Source organism: Diabrotica virgifera, chromosome 5, assembly GCF_917563875.1.
Source record: "Diabrotica virgifera virgifera chromosome 5, PGI_DIABVI_V3a".
NCBI classification, from domain to species: domain Eukaryota; kingdom Metazoa; phylum Arthropoda; class Insecta; order Coleoptera; family Chrysomelidae; genus Diabrotica; species Diabrotica virgifera.
This window is the reverse complement of record NC_065447.1, coordinates 43,172,576-43,195,231: the sequence shown is the minus strand read 5'-3', so window position 1 is coordinate 43,195,231 and position 22,656 is coordinate 43,172,576. Positions and strand designations below refer to the sequence as shown.

The 22,656-nt window shown below is 32.8% G+C and overlaps 1 protein-coding gene across 4 annotated transcripts in view; it reads right to left on the bottom strand.

Moving 5' to 3' along the window:
• Positions 1-8,809: 8,809 nt before the first annotated feature.
• Positions 8,810-22,656, bottom strand: part of LOC114328397 (uncharacterized) — a 635,699-nt gene continuing 621,852 nt past the window's right edge. The window contains exons 7-8 of one of the 4 annotated variants that reach the window (XR_007698442.1): positions 19,449-21,432; positions 8,810-19,231 (exon numbers count right to left, since the gene is read on the bottom strand). Coding sequence is in view for 2 of the 4 variants with exons in the window: in XM_050652454.1 (XP_050508411.1) it covers positions 20,608-21,432 (825 nt within the window). In the remaining 2 variants the exon portion in view is untranslated. Of the gene's footprint in view, positions 21,433-22,656 lie in introns of all 4 variants that reach the window. The other 3 variants (XM_050652455.1, XM_050652454.1, XM_050652458.1) reach the window with 3 other exon arrangements.

Genomic DNA, 22,656 nt, shown 5'->3' with positions numbered 1-22,656 from the left:
CGATTTCGGTAAATCTCCATTCATTTTCACGAAAATTGGTGAGCGGATTTTGATGCTATTAACTTTTTCTAGAGCTCATTTTTGATAGGTATTTCTAAGTACTTCGACGAGTATTTAGTACCTAAGTGTTATAAAATGCATCTCTTTCCCGTTATTTAAGCTTGAATCCTTAGATTTGAAGAGTCACATAAAAAAATATACATTTAATTACCAATAACTAACTTTAAATTAACATTAAAGGGTTTTCAAGTAAGCAATTTATTATATTTTTTATTAGCTTCAATTTTAGTAATAAACACTTTTTTGTAAAAACTTACAGTTTTTGAGTTATTTATGAAAAATCGCTTTAAAGCATGCATTTTCTTTCACAAAAATTAAAATATTTGATCTTTAATAACTCAAAAAGTATTGATTTATTTTAATCACATTATATAACAAATTTTGCTTACAATTTGTCCCTCTCTCGATTTGTGGGGTTATTTTTAATAAAGTAATTTTCACCCCCGAGAAGGGATGACATATACCCCAGGTTAAAACCTCAAATTGTTATTGTTAATTCGTGAAAATTAATGGAGATTTACCGAAATCGAAGGTCATAGTTGATTTTTACCTTCAGTGACTGCACTATAGAAAGAAAATGGCAATTCAATAATTGAGATGCGTATATTTTGCAAGCTCATAAATTATTAAACGATATGTATTCGCCAAATAATTAATTTAAATTATTTTAAGTAAAACTCTCTCTTAAGTCGGGAATATGGGGTGGTTTTCTTGCGAAGGGGTTGTAGCTCTATAATCGAAAGGCGCGTGATTTAAGAGTTTATTCTTAGAATATAAGCTATACGAATTAAACTACTATTAACTTTTTTGTAAAAATTTACGGTTTTTCAGTGATTTACGAAAAATCGCTTCATAACATGCATTTTTTTCACGAATAATTAAAATCTTTAATCTTTAATAACTTAAAAAGTATTGACTTATTTTATTAACTTTATATAATAAATTTTACTTTTAATTTGTTCTTTTATTGATTTGTGGAGTTATTTTTTTATAAAATAATTTTCACCCCCGAGAAGGGGCGGTATGCACCCTCAGGGTAAAGGCGCAAGGTAGTATTATGTCACCTTTGTTTCTTGACGTATCCTCTAACCACTGACCAATTTTCGTGAAAATCGATAAAGGTTCACCGAAATTGAAGGTAATCGTTGATTTCTACTTTCAGTGACTGCACTATACAAAATAAATTGCAATTTACTGATCTAAATGCGCGTAATTTGGAAGCTTATAAATTATTCAATGATATGTTGTCGCCAAATAATTAGTTTAATGCATTTTAAGTACAACTTTCTCTTAAGCCGGGAAGGTAGGGTGGTTTTCTTGCGAAGGGGTTGTAGCCCAATAATCGAAATGCACGTGATTTAATAGTTTATTCTTAGAGTATATAAGCTATAGGAATTATATCCGCAATACGATATATTTTAAGTTATCTCAGCATTTTTCTCTTAAGTTAAATCAATTAAAGGGTTGTTTGGGGATGAAGGGGATGAGCTCAAAAATCGAAACTATATAATTTCAAGAGCTCATAAATAGCTCGTAATTCTGCCGCAAAACCGCTTCAATATTCCTATTTCTAAGTAGTGGGGGGGCTGCAGCCCCCCCGCTAAAATATCAAATTCCTGCTCAGTGGAACGAGCTCAAAATTTTTAGTTTGCGGAATATGAGAGCTCATAAATAGCTCATAAATCAGGGCTATTTGGTTTTTGATTTTTGCAAGTGGGGGGGGGGGTGCAGCTCAACACGGGTTAAAACACGACCAACCCCTGGAGGTGGGGTGGGGTGTAACTTTAAAATCTTAAATAGGAGGCCCCATTTTTTATTGCAGATTTGGATTCCTTGCGTAAAAATAAGTAACTTTTATTCGAGACATTTTTTCGAATTATGGATAGATGGCGCTATAATCGAAAAAACACTATTTATTAGCGTAATCTATAAACAAATTCTAAAATATGTTTCAAATAAATATTACTTATTTTTTCATGAGGAATCCAAATCTGCAATAAAACATGGGGATTCTCATTAAGGATTTTGAAGTAAACCCACACCCCACCTCCAGGGGGTGGAGTGGAGAGTCGTGTCTGATATTATTCGATAGGTTCTTGAAAAATATTAAACACGTATTTTTTGGTCTTTTATTTAGAAGCGTATTTCTTGAGATATTAGACCGTTTCTATAATTTACCTACGGTATCACGATAAATCGTTTTTTCCGATTATAGCGCCATCTATCCACAATTCGAAAAATTTTCTCGAATAAAAGTTGCTTATTTTTACGTAAGCAATCCAAATCTGTAATAACAAATGGGCGTTTCCGTTTAAGATTTTAAAGTTACCCCCACCCCACCTCCAGAGGATGGAGTGGGAGGTCAATTTTTGAAAAATATAAACGCGTATTTTTCAGTTTTTCGATCCAATCTTCATTTCGCGAATTATTCGATCGTCCCAGGCGACGAGCTCCACCCTGGGCACCAGGTACCTCGGAGACCATCGCCGTCATGAAATTTGTGTTCACTGACCTCCAAAACCCCTGAATATAAAAATTGAACTCATTTCCGTCAATATTTCCTGAGTTCTAAATTTTTCATTTTTCATCTCTTCGAGATGCACTTTGAAAATGAATTTTCTCATGCACAAAATTTTTGGCCGGAGATCAATTTAGTTCACAAAATTGCTTGACACTCTCTCGAAACTCGAATTGAATGCAAAAAGTTGCATGACGATTCATCTTACTGCACAAAATTCCTACGTTTTGGGCTTTTTAGTGCTTCGTTGCTTCGTCTATACTGAAGCTCTAAAAATTGCACTCGTAGGGAGGAAAACTTAAACATCGATTTCCCAAGAATTTGTGCGCCGTAGAAAAATAACTATTTCAGACAAGAATTGTAATTGAGATAATTTTAAATAACAATATGAGGCTTTTGAAATATGTCTAAAAAAACTGAATTTAAACTTTCATATTAAAAACGATCAAAAACGTTTATAACTGCTTCTTTTGGATTCCGCAAGTACCTTTTTCGAAACTACACTACTTTGAAGTGACTTGCGATCATTTGTAATGTGAAAGTTTAAATTCAGCAATTTTAAGACATATTTCAAATGAAAAAAATCAAAATCGAACTTTTATGTCATAGGTTTTGAATATTAGGCTCTAAAAATGGAAATTTCATAGTGGCATCAATGGGCGTGATAAATTGTATTGATCTTATGAGATTTGTAAAAAATAGCAAAATTCGCGCCACGTTTATTTATTTAATAGCTTTATAAAAGCTGGATTCATTTGCAAACGAAAGCTGCAGTCGTCATCTTTAAAACGCATTTTGATTTTTGTTGATAAGATACTCTGATCAACAGATATCGAATATTTACCGTCGAGTTGATATCTTCTTCATGTACCATGTCCTTTCAGAACGTTGGTTACCATCATAGCTATCCTAATTTTATTCACTGTCACCCTAAATAGCATGCTTGTATCAACACCATACCAATCTCGCAAGTTCTTCAACCATGAGGTTCTTCTTCTTCCTGGACTGCGTTTGCCTGCTATTTTTCCTTGCATAATATTTTGTAGCAACCTATATTTGGGACCTCTCATTACATGTCCGAAATACTCCAGCTTTCTCTGTTTGATGCTTTTTATGATATCAGTAGTCTTGCTGAGATGTTCTAGTATTGTGGAGTTTCGAATCTTCTCCACCCAGTAAAATTTTAAAATTCTTCTATATCACCATATTTCGAAAGCCCCAAGGCGATTTAGATCGATTTTATTCACAGTCCAGGACTCGACACCATAAAGTTAGACCAAGAACACGTAGCAGCGAAGTAGGCGGATCCTCAATGTCAATTTTAGGTCTCTGTTACATAATACCTTGGACATCCTTCTAAAAGCGGCTCTAGCGTGCTCTTTCCTAGATCTAATTTCGCCGTGACTTTCTGCGTTACAATTTAATTGCTGGCCAAGGTAAACGATTTTATCAACTTGCTCAAGTTTGGTATTATTTACATATGTAGACGGTTTTATATGCTGTTGTTTACTTATTACGAGTATTTTGGTTTTCCGTATGTTCAGATCCAGACATGCCTCCCTACAACTCTCAACGACACTATAAAGCAGTGTTTGCAGATCTTCTTGACTAGAGGCTAGGAGCACTGTATCGTCCGCATATCGCAAATTATTGATGACTTCACCGTTCATAAGTATTCCTTCTTGTTTTTCAGAAAGTGCATTTCTGCAAATTCTTTCGGAGTAAACGTTGAAAAGCAGGGGTGACAAGAGGCATCCCTGCCGTACTCCTCTTTTAATTAAGAGCCTGTGATTTCACACCATCTACTAAAACTGACGTCGTTCGATTCCAATATAAATTTGCAATTATTCGAGCATCTCTGCCGTCCAAGCCAATGTCTTTTAGAACTTCGATCAATATAGAGTGCTTAACACGATCAAATGCCTTTTGGAAGTCAATAAAACAACAGTATATGTCTACAGATATATCTCGACATCTTTGAGCAAGTACGTTCATCCCAAACGAGGCCACTCTCGTTCCAAACCCGTTACGGAAACCAAACTATGTGTCATCCAGGTATTCCTCGCATTTATTGTGGATACGACCATGTATTACCTTCAGAAAAATTTTCAATAAATGGTTTAACAAACTGATGGTTCTATAATCAGCACAGGTTTTTGCTGTTGTCTTCTTAGGTAGAGCTGTAAACAGTGAATTAGACCAACCAATAGGTAGTTGTCTGCTGGTATAAATGGTATTGAAAATCGAAGTTATAGCCTCTAAAACAGGGCTTCCCAAACTGTGCGTCGCGGCGTTGTCCAAGGGGCGTCGCGTGTCCCCTTGGACACGCGAATTTATTTTTGTATGCCGTTATAAAGTGTTTCGTTGTTTTTCGCTAGTCGCCGTTGTTCCATCAAATCCAATATGTTTTCTGCCATCCAAGCCTGCTTTTTTAGCTTTGAGCTGCCTTGTAAATTCCTCACACAGATTTCTTTTACTCTTGTTATGATTTTATTTAAGCCCTCATCCACATTCTCACCGCTATTTTCCCAAATTAAATTTTCGTTCAGTTGTCTTTGAACTGTTTCCTTAACTTTCTTGTCTTGTAATTGGGATGTATCAATATTTTTGCGAGACTTCTTTTTGATCACCTTTTTTAATTTTAATTGGATTACAGCTACTGTGGGATGATTGTGATTAGACCCAATGTCAGCACCTGGATAAGTTTTAACTGATTTGATGCAGTTTCTAAATCGATTTTTTATTAGAATGAAGTCGATTTGGTTCCTAATAATTTTGTCCTCTGATTCTGCATTTGACTTCCAGGTGTAGAGTCTTCTCGGTGGTAGGTAGTTTAAAGTGAGTATTCGATATAATGAAATCGTGTTCTTGACAGAACTGGACAAGTCGATCTCCACGTTCGTTTCTGTTTCTGTTTCTCAAGCCATAATCCTTCACGATGTTCAAACAGCGTCCTTTGCCGACTTTAGCGTTAAAATCTCCGAGGACTATGGTATTTTCTGCTGCTTTGACAAGATCCAGAGCATCAGTAAGATATTTGTAAAATTCTTCTAATTTATCTTCACCACTGGATGATGTTGGGGCAAAGCCTTGAATTACGTTGGTAATGAACGGCTTTGAACTAAATTTCACTAGCATTATTCTGTCAGATATGGGGATATAAGTTAATACTGATTGAGCTAAGTGATTTGCTACTACGACTGCAACTCCATTATAGTGATTGGCATCGGTATTTCCGGCATGGTACACTTGATATCCATCTACGTCACATACTCCTGATCCCGGCCACCGCATTTCACTCTGATTTGCATTCTTTTCATTTCTTTTATAACATTATGTATTTTACCTGACTCAAACATGCTTCTGACGTTTCATGTGGCTATTTTGCAAGGATTTCGCATATTAACGACCTGAGAGGTCCTGCAGTCTTGAGACTGTCCTCTCTTGCCTCGAGTTGATACAAATTTTATTTAAAAAAGTGACTGACATTCAAAATCGCCGGTCACTCCAAGCGTTGTTTCTGAGAGAACGGTTCTCATTTTACACAAAAAGAGCTAATAAATATTTTTTGTTTAAAGTTATCTCAGCTACATTTCTAAGCCGTGTCCTCACTGGTAAAAATTTGTGACGAACCACACAACCTGAGCAGATGCGCATAACGAACGATAAACAAATTTTAGGTGGTCAAGCAGTTAAATCTGCGACTCAAATTACCAGTGAAAACGCGGCTTTATTTGAGACATTGTTTTCTACGGTGTAAAGATTCTTGGTAAGTCGATGTTTTCCGTTCCGCCCCTCCTACGAGGGGGGTTTTAGGGGAAATCTGGGGGTTAGGAGTGGCAATTTTTTTTGATCTTTTTTGGGATTCCAAAATTGACATTTTCAGCAAAATTCAGTTTGTTCGTCACGACTATATGGTTTTCTTTGATTACGGCTAAACTACGAGATATACAAAAAATGTTTATAACAAAACTAATGTGTATCAAAGACGTCTATAATCTAAAATTATTTTCGATTATACAGGGTGAGTGAGAACGACGGTATGAACCAAAGTTGTATTTTTTTAAATGGAACACCCTATATTAAATTTTTGAATATATTATTTAAAAATATGAAAAATTTGTATAAAGTATTATAGGCCTAAAAATAATTAGTTTTCGAAGTATTTACATTTTTATTGAGAAAAATGGTAATATTTATAGGGTTGTGGATTATGTTTCCAATGTAATAAAAATTTAAGTGATAGGTCGAAGTTTTTATAATGTAGTGTTATTTTTAAATAATTTAATATCTTTTACTTTTAGCCATAAAATATACAGTGTGATCACTATTTGCAAATACAAAATTTTCTCATTATTTTTAAATAAGACACCTGTATATTAGTTTTGCATTTTGTAGTACAACCTTTCTTTTGGTATAAGGTAGTATGTACCTAGCATGTTTCGTTTTGTAGATATTTTAAAAAAACTATAGATTTTATGTTTTTGTGGATTTTTTATTAAAATTTTTTTTTCAAAAAAAAAATAATTATAATCTAGTTTTAGAAACATACACTAAAATATCAAATATGAAAATAAAAACGTAATTAAAGATTAAAATAAATCGTATGCTAGTACAATTCAATTGAATTTAATAACTTTAAATTATTTTACAAAAAATATTTTACCATACTAATGAATGCATAAAGTAGTTACTAAATTAAATAAACAACCAAAATTTTAAATCTACCTTAGTAATTTTTCTACCACAGCACCTTTCCTGTACCAAATTAATTGTTAGTTATATTGTATTTACGAGTAAGATCAGTTAAACTTTTAATTTACCTTTTAAATTAATTTACTTACATCTTGAGGACATAATAATTATAAAGTATGCTTTGAAACAAATGAATGTTAAATATATCAGCCAAATTATAGTTATAAATACAGTTATAAATAGTATTTACTGGTGTCACAAAAGCTTTTACCTAATACTTTTGTAGTTGACATTTTTGTAACAATTTTTTTATATTTTAAATTTTAATTTTTCAACCGAACAATTGGTGGATATGACATTTTGTTTTGGGCGAAACAATTAGAAATTATTACCAGCTTTTGTGACACGACTAGGTACATAGATACTATTTACTTCTTAATATACTTCTGTAACGTTTGTTTCAAAGTATACTTATACGTTCTCAAGATGTAGGTAAATTAAAAAGTTATTAACTGATCTTACTCGCAAATACAATATAACTAACAATTAATATGGTGCAGGAAAGTTGCTGTGGTAGAACAATTACTAAGGTAGATTTAAAATTTGTTTGTTTATTTAATTTAGTAACTAATTTATGCATTCATTAGTATGGTAAAATATTTTTTGTAAAATAATTTAAATTTATTAAATTCAATTGAATTGTAGTAGCATACGATTTATTTTAATCTTTAATTACGTTTTTATTTTCATATTTGATATTTTAGTGTATGTTACTAAAACCAAATTATAATTATTTTTTTTGCAAAAAATTTTTTAATAAAAAATCCGGAATAACGTCAAATCTATAGTTTTCTTAAAATATCTACAAAACGAAACATGCTAGGTACATACAACCTTATATCAAAAGAAAGGTTGTAATATTTACTACAAAATTCAAAACTAATATACAGGGTGTCCCATTAAAAAAAAATGAGAAAATTTTGTATTTGCAAATAGTGATCACACTGTATATTTTACGAATAAAAGTAAAAGATATTAAATTATTTAAAAATAACACTATATTATAAAAACTTTGACCTAATACTTAAATTTTTTTTATCCTGGGAAACATAATCTACAACCCTATAAATATTACCATTTTTCTCAATAAAAATGTAAATATTTCGAAAATTATTAACTTTACGCCTATAAGACCTTATACAAATTTTTCATATTTTTAAGTAATATATTCAAAAATAATTTAATATTATAGGGTGTTCCATTTAAAAAAATAAAACTTTGATTCATACCGTCGTTCTCACTCACCCTGTATAATCGAAAATAATTTTAGATTATAGACGTCTTTGATACACATTAGTTTTATTATAAACATTTTTTGTATATCTCGTAGTTTAGCCGTAATCACAGAAAACCAGAGATTTGGCGCACCCTGTATACTTCATTTAAAATTTTATTATGTAAACAAATAACCAAATTGATGTTTCTAATAAAAGGAAACGTACCAGAACCGACAAAAACAAAAAATAACAACAAAAATTGAGAAAATAAAACAATTTATTGATGAATTCTATGTGTTTATACAGACATGCATAAAATAAATGATACGAAACACATAATAAACAAAAATAATAAAATAATATTATAAACACTGGAAAAACAACAAAGTACAAAAAATTGCACTCAGGCTATACTAAGATTGTATACATATATAATAAATTCTTCTTATACCTAGATGAGTTAAATACTTTAAAAATTAATCTGTACAACGAACTAAATTAAATAAAATAAACTCTATCATTTGTTAATGTCAATTTAGGGAAGTAGTAGCAAAAAATAGGCTAGGGGTCATTTTTAGTGGACTTTGGAAACGGCAAAATCTGACTAACTGAAAAGAACAACTGCCGCAACTGTTAAAACCATATTTTTCGGATAATTTTTATTTACCGTTCCACAGCGTTTTTTTTTGTAGATCAACGAACAGAAGATTATTTAAAATGACGATCAAGTTGTGTTAATCCATGACTCTTCAGAAAATCCTGTCTTTTGAATATGTGATAAGATATTTTAAGTTAAATATAGGAGAAGCTAAACTCCTAACAAGTAAATCAATACAGATTGCCGTCTATACCGATGATATCGGCATTATGTCTCGCAGAACGCAAGAAGTATATTCACAATTAAAGACAAGGACAACAGAGACCGGACTAGAAATAAAAATATTCGAAAGACAAAAAAGCTAACACAGGCAAGAGCTAGGGGAAACAGACGCCCAGTTGAATTAGAGGACGATATCGAAATAGTAGAAAGTTTCACATAACTGAGAGTTGAAATGCATAAAACAGAAGAACAGGACATTTTAAAGAATAATAGTAAAGGGAAATAAAGCTTGCTTTTCACTCATGTATTCCGCTTCAAAAACACACACTGGAGATTAAAATTTAGGGTCTAAAAATTTTTATCAGACCAATAGTATGCGAGTTATGGATGCAGACATGGGTGATCAGTGATGAAAGAAAATACAAAAAGAAAGCTGGAAGTCTTTGAATGAAAAGTGCTGAGGAATGTATTTGGACTTATTAACGAAAACATTATAATGCGAGTTATGGATGCAGACATGGGTGATGACATAAAATATAAAAAAAAGCTGGAAGTCTTTGAAAGAAAACTGACAAGGAACGTATTTGGACTTATTAACGAAAACATCGTATAGAGGTCCAGGTACAACCATGAACTTCAATAAGCTGGTTATATAGTGAGAATTGAGGCTAAAATATATGTAAAATGCAGGGCGCAACACCAAACGGAAGGCCACGGAAAAGGTTATGCATGCGAGTTGTGGATGCAGACATGGGTGATGACAGAAAATATAAAAAGAAAGCTTTTGAAAGAAAACTGACAAGGAACGTATTTGGACTTATTAACGAAAACATTGTACAGAGGTCCAGGTACAACCATAAACTTCAATAGGCTGGTTATATAGTGAAAATGGAGGCTAAAATATATATAAAATGCAGGTCGCAACACCAAACGGAAGGCAACGGAAAAGGTGGGAGGATGATGTGTCAGCGGACGCGCAAAATTTGCTAGCCGGAAGTTGGCTAGGGACCAGCAAGGTTGGAGGTATAGTTTGGAAGAAGCCATGGCTCGATTCGGACTGTAGGGCCACTGGAAAGAGAACAGCAACTCCTTAAAAGGAAAAAGCTGAGGAAGAAGAAAAAGAATCTTGGGTCAGAATATAATTGCTTATTGGCCTAAAACAAGTCCAAATTGGTTTCATATTCAACACAAGCATCATCATCATCAGCATCCAACCCTTTGCGTCCACTGCTGCACATAGGCCTCCCTCATTTTTGTCCATTGTGCTCTATTTTGAGCACTTTGCATCCAATTTCTATACATTTTCTTGAGATCGTCAGTCCAACGAGTAGGTGGTCTTCCTCTACTTCTTTTGTCTAATCTCGGCCTCCACTCAAGTAATCTCTTCGTCCATCTCCCATCACTGATTCGGGCGACGTGTTCGGCCCAGTGCCATTTCAGGGTAGCAATTCGGGAAATTACATCGGTAACTCCTGTTTTTCGTCTTAAGTCTTCATTTCTAACTCGGTCACGAAGCGATATACTCAGCATTGACCTTTCCATTTTCCTCTGAGCGATTTGCAGCATTTTAGAAGTTGTAGCTGTCAATGTCAAAGTTTCGGCACCATAAGTCATCACGGGCAAAACACATTGGTCAAATGTTTTACGTTTTAAAGAAATTGGTAGAAATTGGTACACAAGTATAGCATAAAAAATTGTAAACATTTGACGAGTACACTTTTCACAATTTTCTATTCGATTTATAAATTATTGGAATTAACAAACATCATTTCCCAGACATAACTAGGATCTTATAATAATGAACCTAATATTGGGGTCCACAGCAATATTTGAATAATAATAGCTTATAGTAGAACCGCTTTTTAGCCTTTCTATCCAAAATATTCACTTGATCCAGTGTAATTTATTGTCTTTCCATCTTTTTCTTTCTTTTCGTAGTCAGTTCTTTACCATAAGACCTTTTCAAAACGACATATAAACTACGAAATAAATAGATAACCAAAATAGAATTTTGGAAAATAGAAAAGAAGTCAGAAAGGTAGTATCGGTCACTAATTAAAAACTACGGACACGAATCACATGAAAGTGTTAGTTGGTAGTATCACAAAACCACTAGTTAAGCAATAAATAACTAAAAAGGGGATCCAAAACGAATACCACGGTAAATGTTAAAATTCAATACAAAAAAAAAACCAAATAATTGTCGACACTTTCTTATAAGCTTCAGCAGAAAAAGAAAGGGCACCTAAGAATAGAGAGAATCAAGAGATTACCAAAATCATGACAAATTTTCAGATGACTATTACAATGGAATTCCGATAATGTCAAATGGCACTCCAAATATAGGTGATATATCATCATTAGTATAAGTAAATGATTACTATTTTATCAATACTTAAAATTCCAATACCAATCAAAACTAAAAAGTACCTATTATTGACGTCAATATGAGAATCTAAAAAATTCGACTGATGTATACCTAGACACAAATTCGAATAATCTATATCTAGACACATTGGCTCGTATGAATAAAAATGAGAATGTAGTTTATACTCCAAATGTTGGAGTATATACTCCATCTACTCTTATGTACTGTGAGTAGAAACTCATCACATCAAAATATTTTTATTCATATGAAATAGAGAATAAACTTATACACGCTTATACTTTATGCTCATATACATGAGAACATACTCGTGAGTTTATACTCCATTTTTATTCATACCATTAAATATCATGCTTGCTTCCACTAAAATAATGTTCTACAAAATGTTATTTCACAATGAAAACAAATATCAATGTTAACATAGTAACCGCTAATCTATTTTTTCTGCTACCACAACCCTAAAAACATAGCAACCTTGCCTAATCAACTAAAAAGTGCTTTTACTTGTGCATGTGATACAAATCATGTCGATACTTTTTATATTTTGGACAACAGTAACACCTTTGACAGGGTGTATAACATTAAGGAAAGGCAGCTTTAGATTAAATGGTGTATCCTGAAGCGAACTGAATCCAAGCTATCGAAGTATGCATATAAATAAAATATTAAATACGTACGGACACGTTAGCGACATCTATCTAGAGATATAGAAAACTCTCTATAGGTTGGAGTGCAGAATCGTTGATATTTAAAAATAATTTATTTTTAAAGATGTTTAGGCTCATTTTAATTTCACAAATAACCAGGTAGATAGATTTCCCTAGAGTTTCTGTGTCGTGGATTCGCCAACCACACGATTAACTGAACTCGGTGTAAAGGATTTATATTAGAATCCAAAAAATAAGAGTTAATCCATATCGACTTAATTTTTAAAAGTCTTAAGCAAATATTATTTACATGCATTGTTTGGATTTCGTAAATGGGTGACATTGGTTTTGTAATCTAGGCCACGCATTTTGAAAACACCGAAGTCAGCAATTATACTGCTATTAGTAATTCACGGTCACATTCAAGTATAGTCAATCATAACAAACAATTGCGATTTATTTATAGATACGTAGGAAGTAAAGAAAGAGATTATTTATTATTCAAAAACCGAAGTTGTTAGAGAAGAGACGTTATCCATCCCTTACACCAACTAGTTACTGCCGTACATGGTGACTTAAATAAATATATTCCGGTAATTAGTGTTTCAACTTAATCAACCCGATCATCGGGGGGTTGCAACTCCTCTACCACGATCTAGACCAGGGGAAACCATAGCAACTGATGGAAATAGACGAAAATGGAAGAGAAAACGTCGAAGGACGAGGTTTCTTGCACCTCGACCACCCAAGAAAACGGTGTGGGATATAGAAAATGCATGGAGACATCAGGCCCGACACGAAGCTGAATATGGTATGGAAATGGAACATGGTACCCAACCTCCGTTACCATTTTGATGTTAGTCGTTAGTAGTTTTCCATATATGTTGCCCATCCAAGATATATTCGTCTTTTCAATTCATGTGTTTGGATCTCTGAAAATCCTAATAATAATATTTATGTTTCAGATATTTACATGTATCCACCAGTTCTTCTTCTTTTCCGTTGATGTTCCTGTGACGGTTAGGTACTAAAGTGATCATTTAAGTCTTAGGTCGGTAACTGTTTAAAAACAACATTTTAAAATTAGTCTACCATCTGCAGTCGGTTTAAAACCAGTTTATGATCTAAATGAAAACCCTCCACCTAAGAAGCGACTGATTCTGGTTCAGTTGTGCTTATTTATTTGAGCAGTGCAGTAGTTTTACTGTGTGGATTTTCGACGAGGAGGATATAGTTGATTACTATGAGGATTCCAGGGTTTGCAGAATTCAGGAGTATTGGGTCCATCCCTACTTTGAAAAGAATGTAAGATCTCGCCTGTTTGTAGCAGCAAAACTAAATTGATAGAAATTGAGCTCTTCTAATTCTCTTAACAAGCTGAGCAAAAACTTTTGAAGTTTCTCTTACTTATCAATTTTTGTAGAAGTACTATCAGTGAGATTTTGCTATGTTAGTTCGGAAATATTCAGCAATACTTGATGAAAACAAGCTTGCTGATAGTTTTGCTGAGAAAGAAGCTAATACTTTTGTCTCCAAGATGCTCAAAATGAGAAAAAGAACTGCAGACTCACGTTAAAAATTTCAGTCCAAAGCCTGTCAAATCGAAAGAGCTTCAGAATAGAAACTGTGTCTTGTAATTGAACATAAACACTTGGAACAAGTCTTTTGGAACAAGAAAGTAGAAATATATCTTCTTTAATTGCGCCGTTTACTTTCGAAGGGCGACTTCCTACTGATATGTAGCCCTGTACTTTACCTTCTAATATGATTTGAAGTAGTTCATATCTTTCTCCTCTCAAAACATGGCCCAAGTATTGTATTTTTCTTTCTTTGATTATTAGTGATTTCAAATGGTGATCAGATAACTAATGAAATTCTTTGAATTTTATAATTATTGAATTTAGGTTATGGTGACATTTGAAGTTATTTTTAAATTTTAATTGGATTAGATAGACAGTGATTATTTAAATATTCATTCTATGTCCAATTAATGTTTACTAATAAAATCATAATTAGAAATATATCAGCATGCACCAATATGTTTTAAACCCTCAAAGAGATAACCACTGTTGTTCCAAAAGAACACATTTTATAGCAATAACACTTTTAGTCGATTAGGCCCAACTGGTTCACCCTGTATATAATGAATTTATTAGTACAGGACAAATATGTTATACAAAAAATATATATTTTTTCGTAAATCGCATGAGCAGTTTCGTTAAAGTTAAGTATTTTGAATAGAACCATAAGTTCGCGTTATTTTTTCACCCTACAAAAAGAAAAATACTCGTCAACAGGCATTATCAAAACCGTCACAATTTACCAAACTCCGTAAACCGTGAGGTGACAAGAAGCGTTTTCATTGAGACATTTCATTTAATTTTACATGTTTTACCAATTTGTTTTAAAATACATGTCGTAAATAAATTTAAAAAAGTTGATCCAGATTGTCACTGGTGATAAAATAAATACAAAATATGTAAATGTAAAAAATGATCTATTTCTTAAAAAATATTCGTTTTGCTATAAATACAAAGTCTGGTGGATTCAAAGCGCCCAGGACAGAAAACAGTGGACGGAAATAGGGGAGGCCTATATCCAGCAGTGGATGCAAAGGGCTGATTGGTGATGATTGTGACCAAGCCTGGTACCTTAATATTGTGATATAAATACCTTTAATAAATATATAGACATGCGCAACAGAAGCAAAACTAACAAAGGAAATCTAGAAAGCCACTAGTTAATACTTCTCAAATAATTGGTAAGTTTCAAAGTTGCTATAAGTTGATATATTATTGAGAAATGTATAGACAACACACGACTTCAACTACCTTTCTTTATTCTTTGAACATTCCTTCATAGACAGTAACCTATAGAACTAGAAACTTGATGACAACCTATTTAGAGAAGACAAAATTTGGACAAAAAAAATTCTGTTTAAAATTCCAACATTCAGATAACCTTACGCCATTCTTTATCAGTCCATTATTTTTTTTAGTTGTTTAAAACTATCATTACGAATAAATATTTCCAGATATAGCTAACAGAATAAAAGCCTTAAAGATTCTGCTTAAAATAGTTGCTTCTTAATTCAACATCTTTTTTATTTAGCATTTGAAAATCCTCTCAATGAAACATTGAGCACCGTAGAAATTAGTATCTGACTGGCCAATGAAAAATTAAACCCCTTATTCGAGTCGGATATAAACCAGCGATTTAAGGTTTCAATCCGGCTCGAAAGGACCAAATTAAATGCTTTATGTCCGGACTTCTCATTTGACGATGTGAAATAGTTTTACCATCTACTATTGCTGGAAGGGAAATAACCTTACAAATAAATTAAAATATATTTAAAGGATATAAAATATATAAAGGGATTTAATTTGTAATTGCGCAATGGCTTCTACAAACAATGTTTTTACACAATATTTTATGTTTCAACATCGGCGTGACATCAGATAAAACGGTAAGCTTTAAAGAGGCCAAACTTAAGTTGCAAGGAAGTTAATCACCATGAGGCTCGGTTTTTGGTATGAGGAGCACCGGCTTCTTTACTCAAGTTTCAGGTGCAATCACCAGTATGAATTAATAGCTGTCATGTACCCATCTGTAGGTGTAGCTATCATGAGAATGACACTCTGGAGTAATCAAACTCAGTCTACAACTATACAGCAACATTCCACTGTCATATCTTCGCGGGCTCGAGATTCTGACAAATGAATACAGAAAGATACTTAATAACACAACACTACCAATACATTCTTTTGGAGCGCAAACAAAAATCGACTCCGCTCTGGAAAACAACGAACAAAAACCACAGGAATTGTTTAGGAAACCCAACAAAAATATGCCCTCCTCAACCAAAAGACCTACTAGCTTCAACATAACACGCAGAATCTGGTGCACACTAAATTCCGTTTGAATAACACGATCAATGTGCACATTGATTACACAAATTGAACAAAATTGAACACTTATTTACAATGGTTATTTAATAACCATAGCTAGAGTACACCAGAATAATTACCTACTTCTATTTTATTTAACCCATCTTCTACTGAACGTAAGAACACCGTTATTTAATCTTGTTTTGTATGTACCAGATGTAATCCAGATTTTATATTGACCACAGTGATTTTCCAAAAGGAGAAAATTAGCTATTACAAGTCTATTACTATTGTACTCGTCAAGACTAGGGCCCGGATTCCGTGCACTGTAGATATCTACACCTCGCTTTCTATCGATGTCAATTTTCGTAAAAATATTTGAATTTTTAGTTTTAATTGAATTATTTTCTAGTTTTGCTAGGTTATACTCTAATTGATGCTGAAGTGACACTTAGTAAAACAAGAAAATATTTGAATTAAAACTAAAAATTCAAATATATTGACATTCATAGAAAGCGATCAGCGCGATGTCAATATATTTTAATTTTTAGTTTTAATTCAAATATTTTCTTGTTTTATTAAGTGTCACTTTAACATCAATTAGATTATAACCTATTAAAACTAGAAAATAATTCAATTAAAGCTAAAACTTCAAATATTTTTACGAAAATTGACATCGATAGAAAGCGACGTGTAGATATCTACAGTGCACGGAATCCAGCATTAGGAATCGAAATTTTGCTTATTGACACAGAGAGCAGATGGAGAAAGTATTCGAAGAGAAAGAGATGAATAAACGCCGGGACTCGAATACGTGGTTTTAAATGTAGTTAAAAGGTCGAGTTATATCTCCTACTTAATTTTCAAAGTCATTCTTAATTTTGACAGTCTTTAGTACTCTGTAAAGTATTTGAAAGTAAACTGGTCGGTAGGCAGATTAACTTTTCATAAACTAGACGCTCAAAAACTTTACCAATTGAAACAGTTTGACGTCCATATTAATCAAGAAGACTCGGTAAAGGGATGAAATTCTACATTATGGTGCAATAACATTCAAATTCCAATCACAACCGAGAGGAAATTTTAAAATTTGAGTAATTAGTAAAATGGCGAATAGTATGTACGTTAGGCTAATTTTACCCAACTACACCTAATTATTGGTCACGATTGTAATTATGTTACTTTATTATTATAGAGTAACTGTATCTTTATTGAAATATTTTCAAGTTTTTGAAAACTAAACATATAAAAATGGTTACCTTAACTCGAAAATTAAATGAAATGTCACATAACAAACACAACCGCCCGCTAAGCTTAAAAAAAAAATAAAAATAATACATAAAACACAAAATACAATGTAGCACCATAAATAAAAATGACAGAACATTCATAACAATTCAAAATACCTAGACACAGAAAACTAAAAATATAAATTAAAAGTGCAGATCTAACTAAATTTTTGCATTTAATGACCGACGAAAAGGTATTAAAATAAATGTATAAAAAAGAAAACCAAATATTTTAAGGATTGTTGTTTCCATCAACATAGAATTATTACCTAAATTTACATAAATATATGTAAATGGCAACATCGCAAAACAATTTTCTGTAACGATGTAGAGCCTGTGTAGTTACCATAATGAAACGATACGTAATAGCCTAAAAATTACTCCATTTTCTTTATATATTCCATCATTTACAGTAGCTATTTAAATTAGTGTCTAAAATTTAAAATTTTTAACCGTTTTTAATACCTTTTCGCCAAGAAGAAGGCGTGAAACTGTAAGGCAGGGATGTGAACAAAAAACATAAAATAGCACGTAGCAATGGTCAGTTTTATATCTGGTGTATAAATAAACTGAAATCACTACAGCATATTCGCTAAACAGGGGAGCTACTAGGTTAATCCTTTCAATATATTGATTTGATGAGACAGAAGTAAATAAATCTGTTTTAGTATTGTAGCAATTATTGTTGACAGCTAAATAACTTATTGTCTTAACGTTTTGTAACATGAACATTGGCTTTTCATAAATAGTTAACGCTACTCATCAATTTTAAAAACTATTAAATTATTGATTACCTGTACTCCTATTACCGCTATGTATTGTCTATGTAAATAATCATTCTGCGTACGTATTAATTATAATAACTATATAGAGTGCATCGCTGCTACACCCAACTTCATTTTCCATAGAACTGAGACAGTAAGAACAGAGCTAACTACCTCTAGATTAACAAACTTCTCCAAATAACTCTCGACTGCACATACAAAAGTTTTATTTACTCGAAATAGTTTATAATGTTGAAGTGATTAAACATTTCTTGGATTTTGTGTAACATACATATTCCGTTTAGTATTGTATCTTTTTGTGAAGTTCTGACTTCTTAAGAATCAATAAAACTTTAATTAAGTTACAAATTGGCGCCCAACGTGGACGCAATAACTAAAAGAACGAGGAAAATTTGACAAAAAAATGACAAGTTATTTACACAGACTGAATATAAAATAAACAATAAACAACATTTATGTAGATAAAGGTAACCGATAATCTAAAATTTGTAAAAATTAAAAATTTGGTAGCGTAAAATAGTTATAAAAATTAGAATTACAATTTCTTTAATATTAATAGATACTGTTTAGTATAAAAAGAACATACTATTTTGGTTTTCCACGGTTTTTATCATTAAATACATATAATATAAAACTGACCACTACTTATGAGATAAGAAAACCTTTTGCATCGCTAACACTCTGTAGATTATTGCCATCAATAAAATATCACGACTCCATAGATTCGTCTTTTAGAATAAAAAAATTCGTAGTAAAATATAACATTTTTAAAATACAGACAAATAGTAAACTCGAAAAATGTAAACTCATTGCCAAAGTAAATCAAAATAACAATAAAATTATTTAATTCGATGGATAACAAACAGACTTACAGTAGGAAAAATGAAAGAATACCCATGAACGAACATATAAAACACGAGGTATTTTCCTGTCACCGTGTCACACAAAAAATTGGGCAGCGCAAGTACATGTAATAATTATTGTTACATGTACTTGCACTGGACAATTTTTTTTGTGACACGGTGACAGGAAAATACAGCGTGTTTTATAGGTTCGTTCATGGGTATTCTTTCATTTTTCCGACTGTAGGTGATATTTATTTATTAGCAAACTGGTAATATTTGTCTTTTGTACTATTGGATTTGTGACTAGCAAATTATGTTTAAAAACAAGGTTGGTAAAGAATAAAAAGGTAGGAAGGTAGATGTCATTAAAAACACAATTAGTGTGGCACAATTATTGATTTCCAGATTCAAGATTTTCAGTAATTCGAGGTGAGGGACTCATTAAACTGATTCGGAAATCTTTCTTTTAAGTGCGAGACTCATCATTCACTAATAAAAATTATGTTGAGTCGAAACTCGAATAACCATAGGTAAAAATGAATATTTTCAACTGGAATCTGATGAGCTTAGCAGAGTTCTAATGATTTTGGCTTACTTATTGTTTCCTAGACTTTCAACTACCAAATGTCATTAAATGTCTTTTCTTCTTCTTCTTGTACTAGGACCTTCTCCACTAATGAAGGTCGGCTATATGATAGTCTAAAAGTATTTAACTTTGTGTACAATTGTTTACATGTCACTTGTCTAGTTTTGACAGCAAACAAGTTAATTTTCAATCTAGTTAATGAATTATTGTTTACTATTTTTAGTATGTTAAAATGATCTTTGTTTTTATTGCAAAATATATTTAAAAAGATTTTTGTTTAATACTGAACTCCAAGAAATAATACTGGGAATAAGAGTACTAGTAATAAATCGCAGTTTTTATCATAGTACTACATTCATAAATAAATTAATGAATAAAAATACAGCAATGAACTAAAAATATCCAATTTTGTTAAAAATAAACATCGATACTATCTGATTCTATTCCGATTTAAATATTAATTAATTGTTATTAAAATTTACATATTATTTAGAACGCACACGAAATAAATAATGTTTGTTTACTGTTTGACAAGAATTTACATTTTAAAAATATCCAGTCAGCTAATAAAATCTCCGTTTTTACCTTTAAAATTTTCCTTAAAATTCACTAAATGAATAACAAAAATAATAAAAAATTGTGTTGTGAATAAATAAATATCTAATGTAACATTTCTTGCTACTCCTTAATGAATCCAAGATTTATAACTTTAAAACTTAAAGCCCGAACAGTAATTTAATAATTATAGAAAGTTAAAACGAAGATTTTGTAGCAAAGCTTACTGAAACTCTATAGCACTCCTTAAGCCCTACTTACGAAGAAGCTGTAACCGACTTACCATTATGCGTTTGTAAATCTAGCCTAAGTTTCGTACTTGAAATCGGTGTATGACTTTGGCTTTCGGATAAAGTCACAGGCGTCTGTGGTGAATCCAACGGTCTTGTCCCTACAAAACTGCTCTCCAACCAACAGAGCTTCTGACTACCCCTAGGGCTCACCGAACTAGATCTTTGACTAGCAGTTTCTTGGCTATCGTAACTTCTATCTCTAGCATCTTCTGGCCTCAGTCCGCTGACGTAGTGCACGATAGCCGACGTCACTTCCTTGATGGAGGTCTGTATCTCCGGACTCTCTTGTGGTTGTGGTGGAGGGGTGCCCTGGGCAGATAACAGCGAGCTGGCAAGTCGTTCCGCAGGCGTTCTAGGTCTGCTGAGACGCTCTTGTGACCTCCAACCTAAGTAAGGCTGTCTGTAGCTGAAGCTAGATCTAACTGAAGAGGGCGAGATGCTTCCGTTGGGCTGCCTTGTGTTAAAACTAGACCTCGTCGATGCGCAAGGTGACGACGCTGTTGAATTTAGCTTCGACGTTGACCACCGTACAAAAGGCTGACTTAGCGGGGTCGGGGAAAGAATGGGTGAAAATGTATTTGATCCTAGACTGCTCAAAGATGTCGTTTTGCTTCCTGTGCCGTTCCATCGTGTTTCGCGTGGGGATTGTTTTTTAAGTAGGAAACCTTCGCGGGGTACCGGTGATTGCTTGTACCAGTCGGGAATTGTTAGTTTTTGTAGGGAACGCTGGACCCGAAGTTGGTGTTCAGACATTACTCTCTCCCCTTTTTGGAGTTCATTTTCAGGCGGCTGAAACAAAAAAAAAACTTATTAGGTTGATACTATATTTCATCGCTACAAATTATAGTTCATTCATATTGTTTGGTAATACATTTTAATAAAAATTCACATAAAAATCCAAAAAATCCTTGATAGAATTTTGAATTGCAACGCTTAAATAAATATATGGGTAACGATATATAACGGTATACTTTGATAGAGAACCACATGCATTAATTTCAAAGCTTAGACTTGGTCTGGACACGTTTGACATCAGATTGCTCAAAAATATTTACTACAATCAAACCGCTTTTACAAGAATTGATCAAGAGGTTTCAGCTAAAGCTACTATTAAGCGTGGTGACAGACAGGGATGCGTTATGTCACCGATGTTGTTTAATATCTACACTGAATCACTATTTGAGATAGTGTTAAATAATCGGCACGAAGGTGTTACGATTGGACATTATTAATAACATCAGATACGCAGATGACACCGCCATAATGGCAGAGAGTCTAAAAGACCTTCAAACCCTGTTGAACGCTGTAAACAACTAATGCACTGAAAATAGCTTAACAATCAGCCCAAAGAAACAAAATGGATAGTGGTCGAAGACTCAGTACTAAAATTAGGAAACAAAATCCTGGAGAGGGTGGAACACTTAGATATCTGGGTAGCTGGATTGACTGCAGGGTTGAAAGTGATGAGGAAATTTCGACTAGAATACAACTTGCACGAAAAAGCTTTATTAGCTGGCGTTCTGTATTGTGCAGTAGAAGTCTGTCGTTGACCACACGTCCGCTTTGTTTTATGGGTGTGAAACCTGTGAAAACTTGTAGAAAATAAGTTTTCAAATCGAATGGCATATATATGTTACAGTCAGGGTTGTTAACTCTACGGATTTTTCCGTAGATCTACGGATTTTCGAAATTATTTCGGATTTTCGGATATCGACCACATTTCTACGGATTTTTCAGCTGCAGCCATCAAGAAGCTAAAATGAGGATTTTTTACTCTTAAGGTGTCATTCTTCTTCTTTTTTGGTCTATCAAGTAACATTCTTCTTCTTTTTTGGTCTGTCAAGTGCCATTCTTCTTCTTTTTTGGTCTATCAAGTGTCACCATTCTTCTTTTTGGTCTGTCAAGTGTCATTCTTCTTCTTTTTTTGGTCTGTCAAGCATCATTCTTCTTCTTTTTTGTCTGTCAAGTGTCATTCTTCTTCTTTTTTGGTCTGCCAAGTGTCATTTTCTGTCA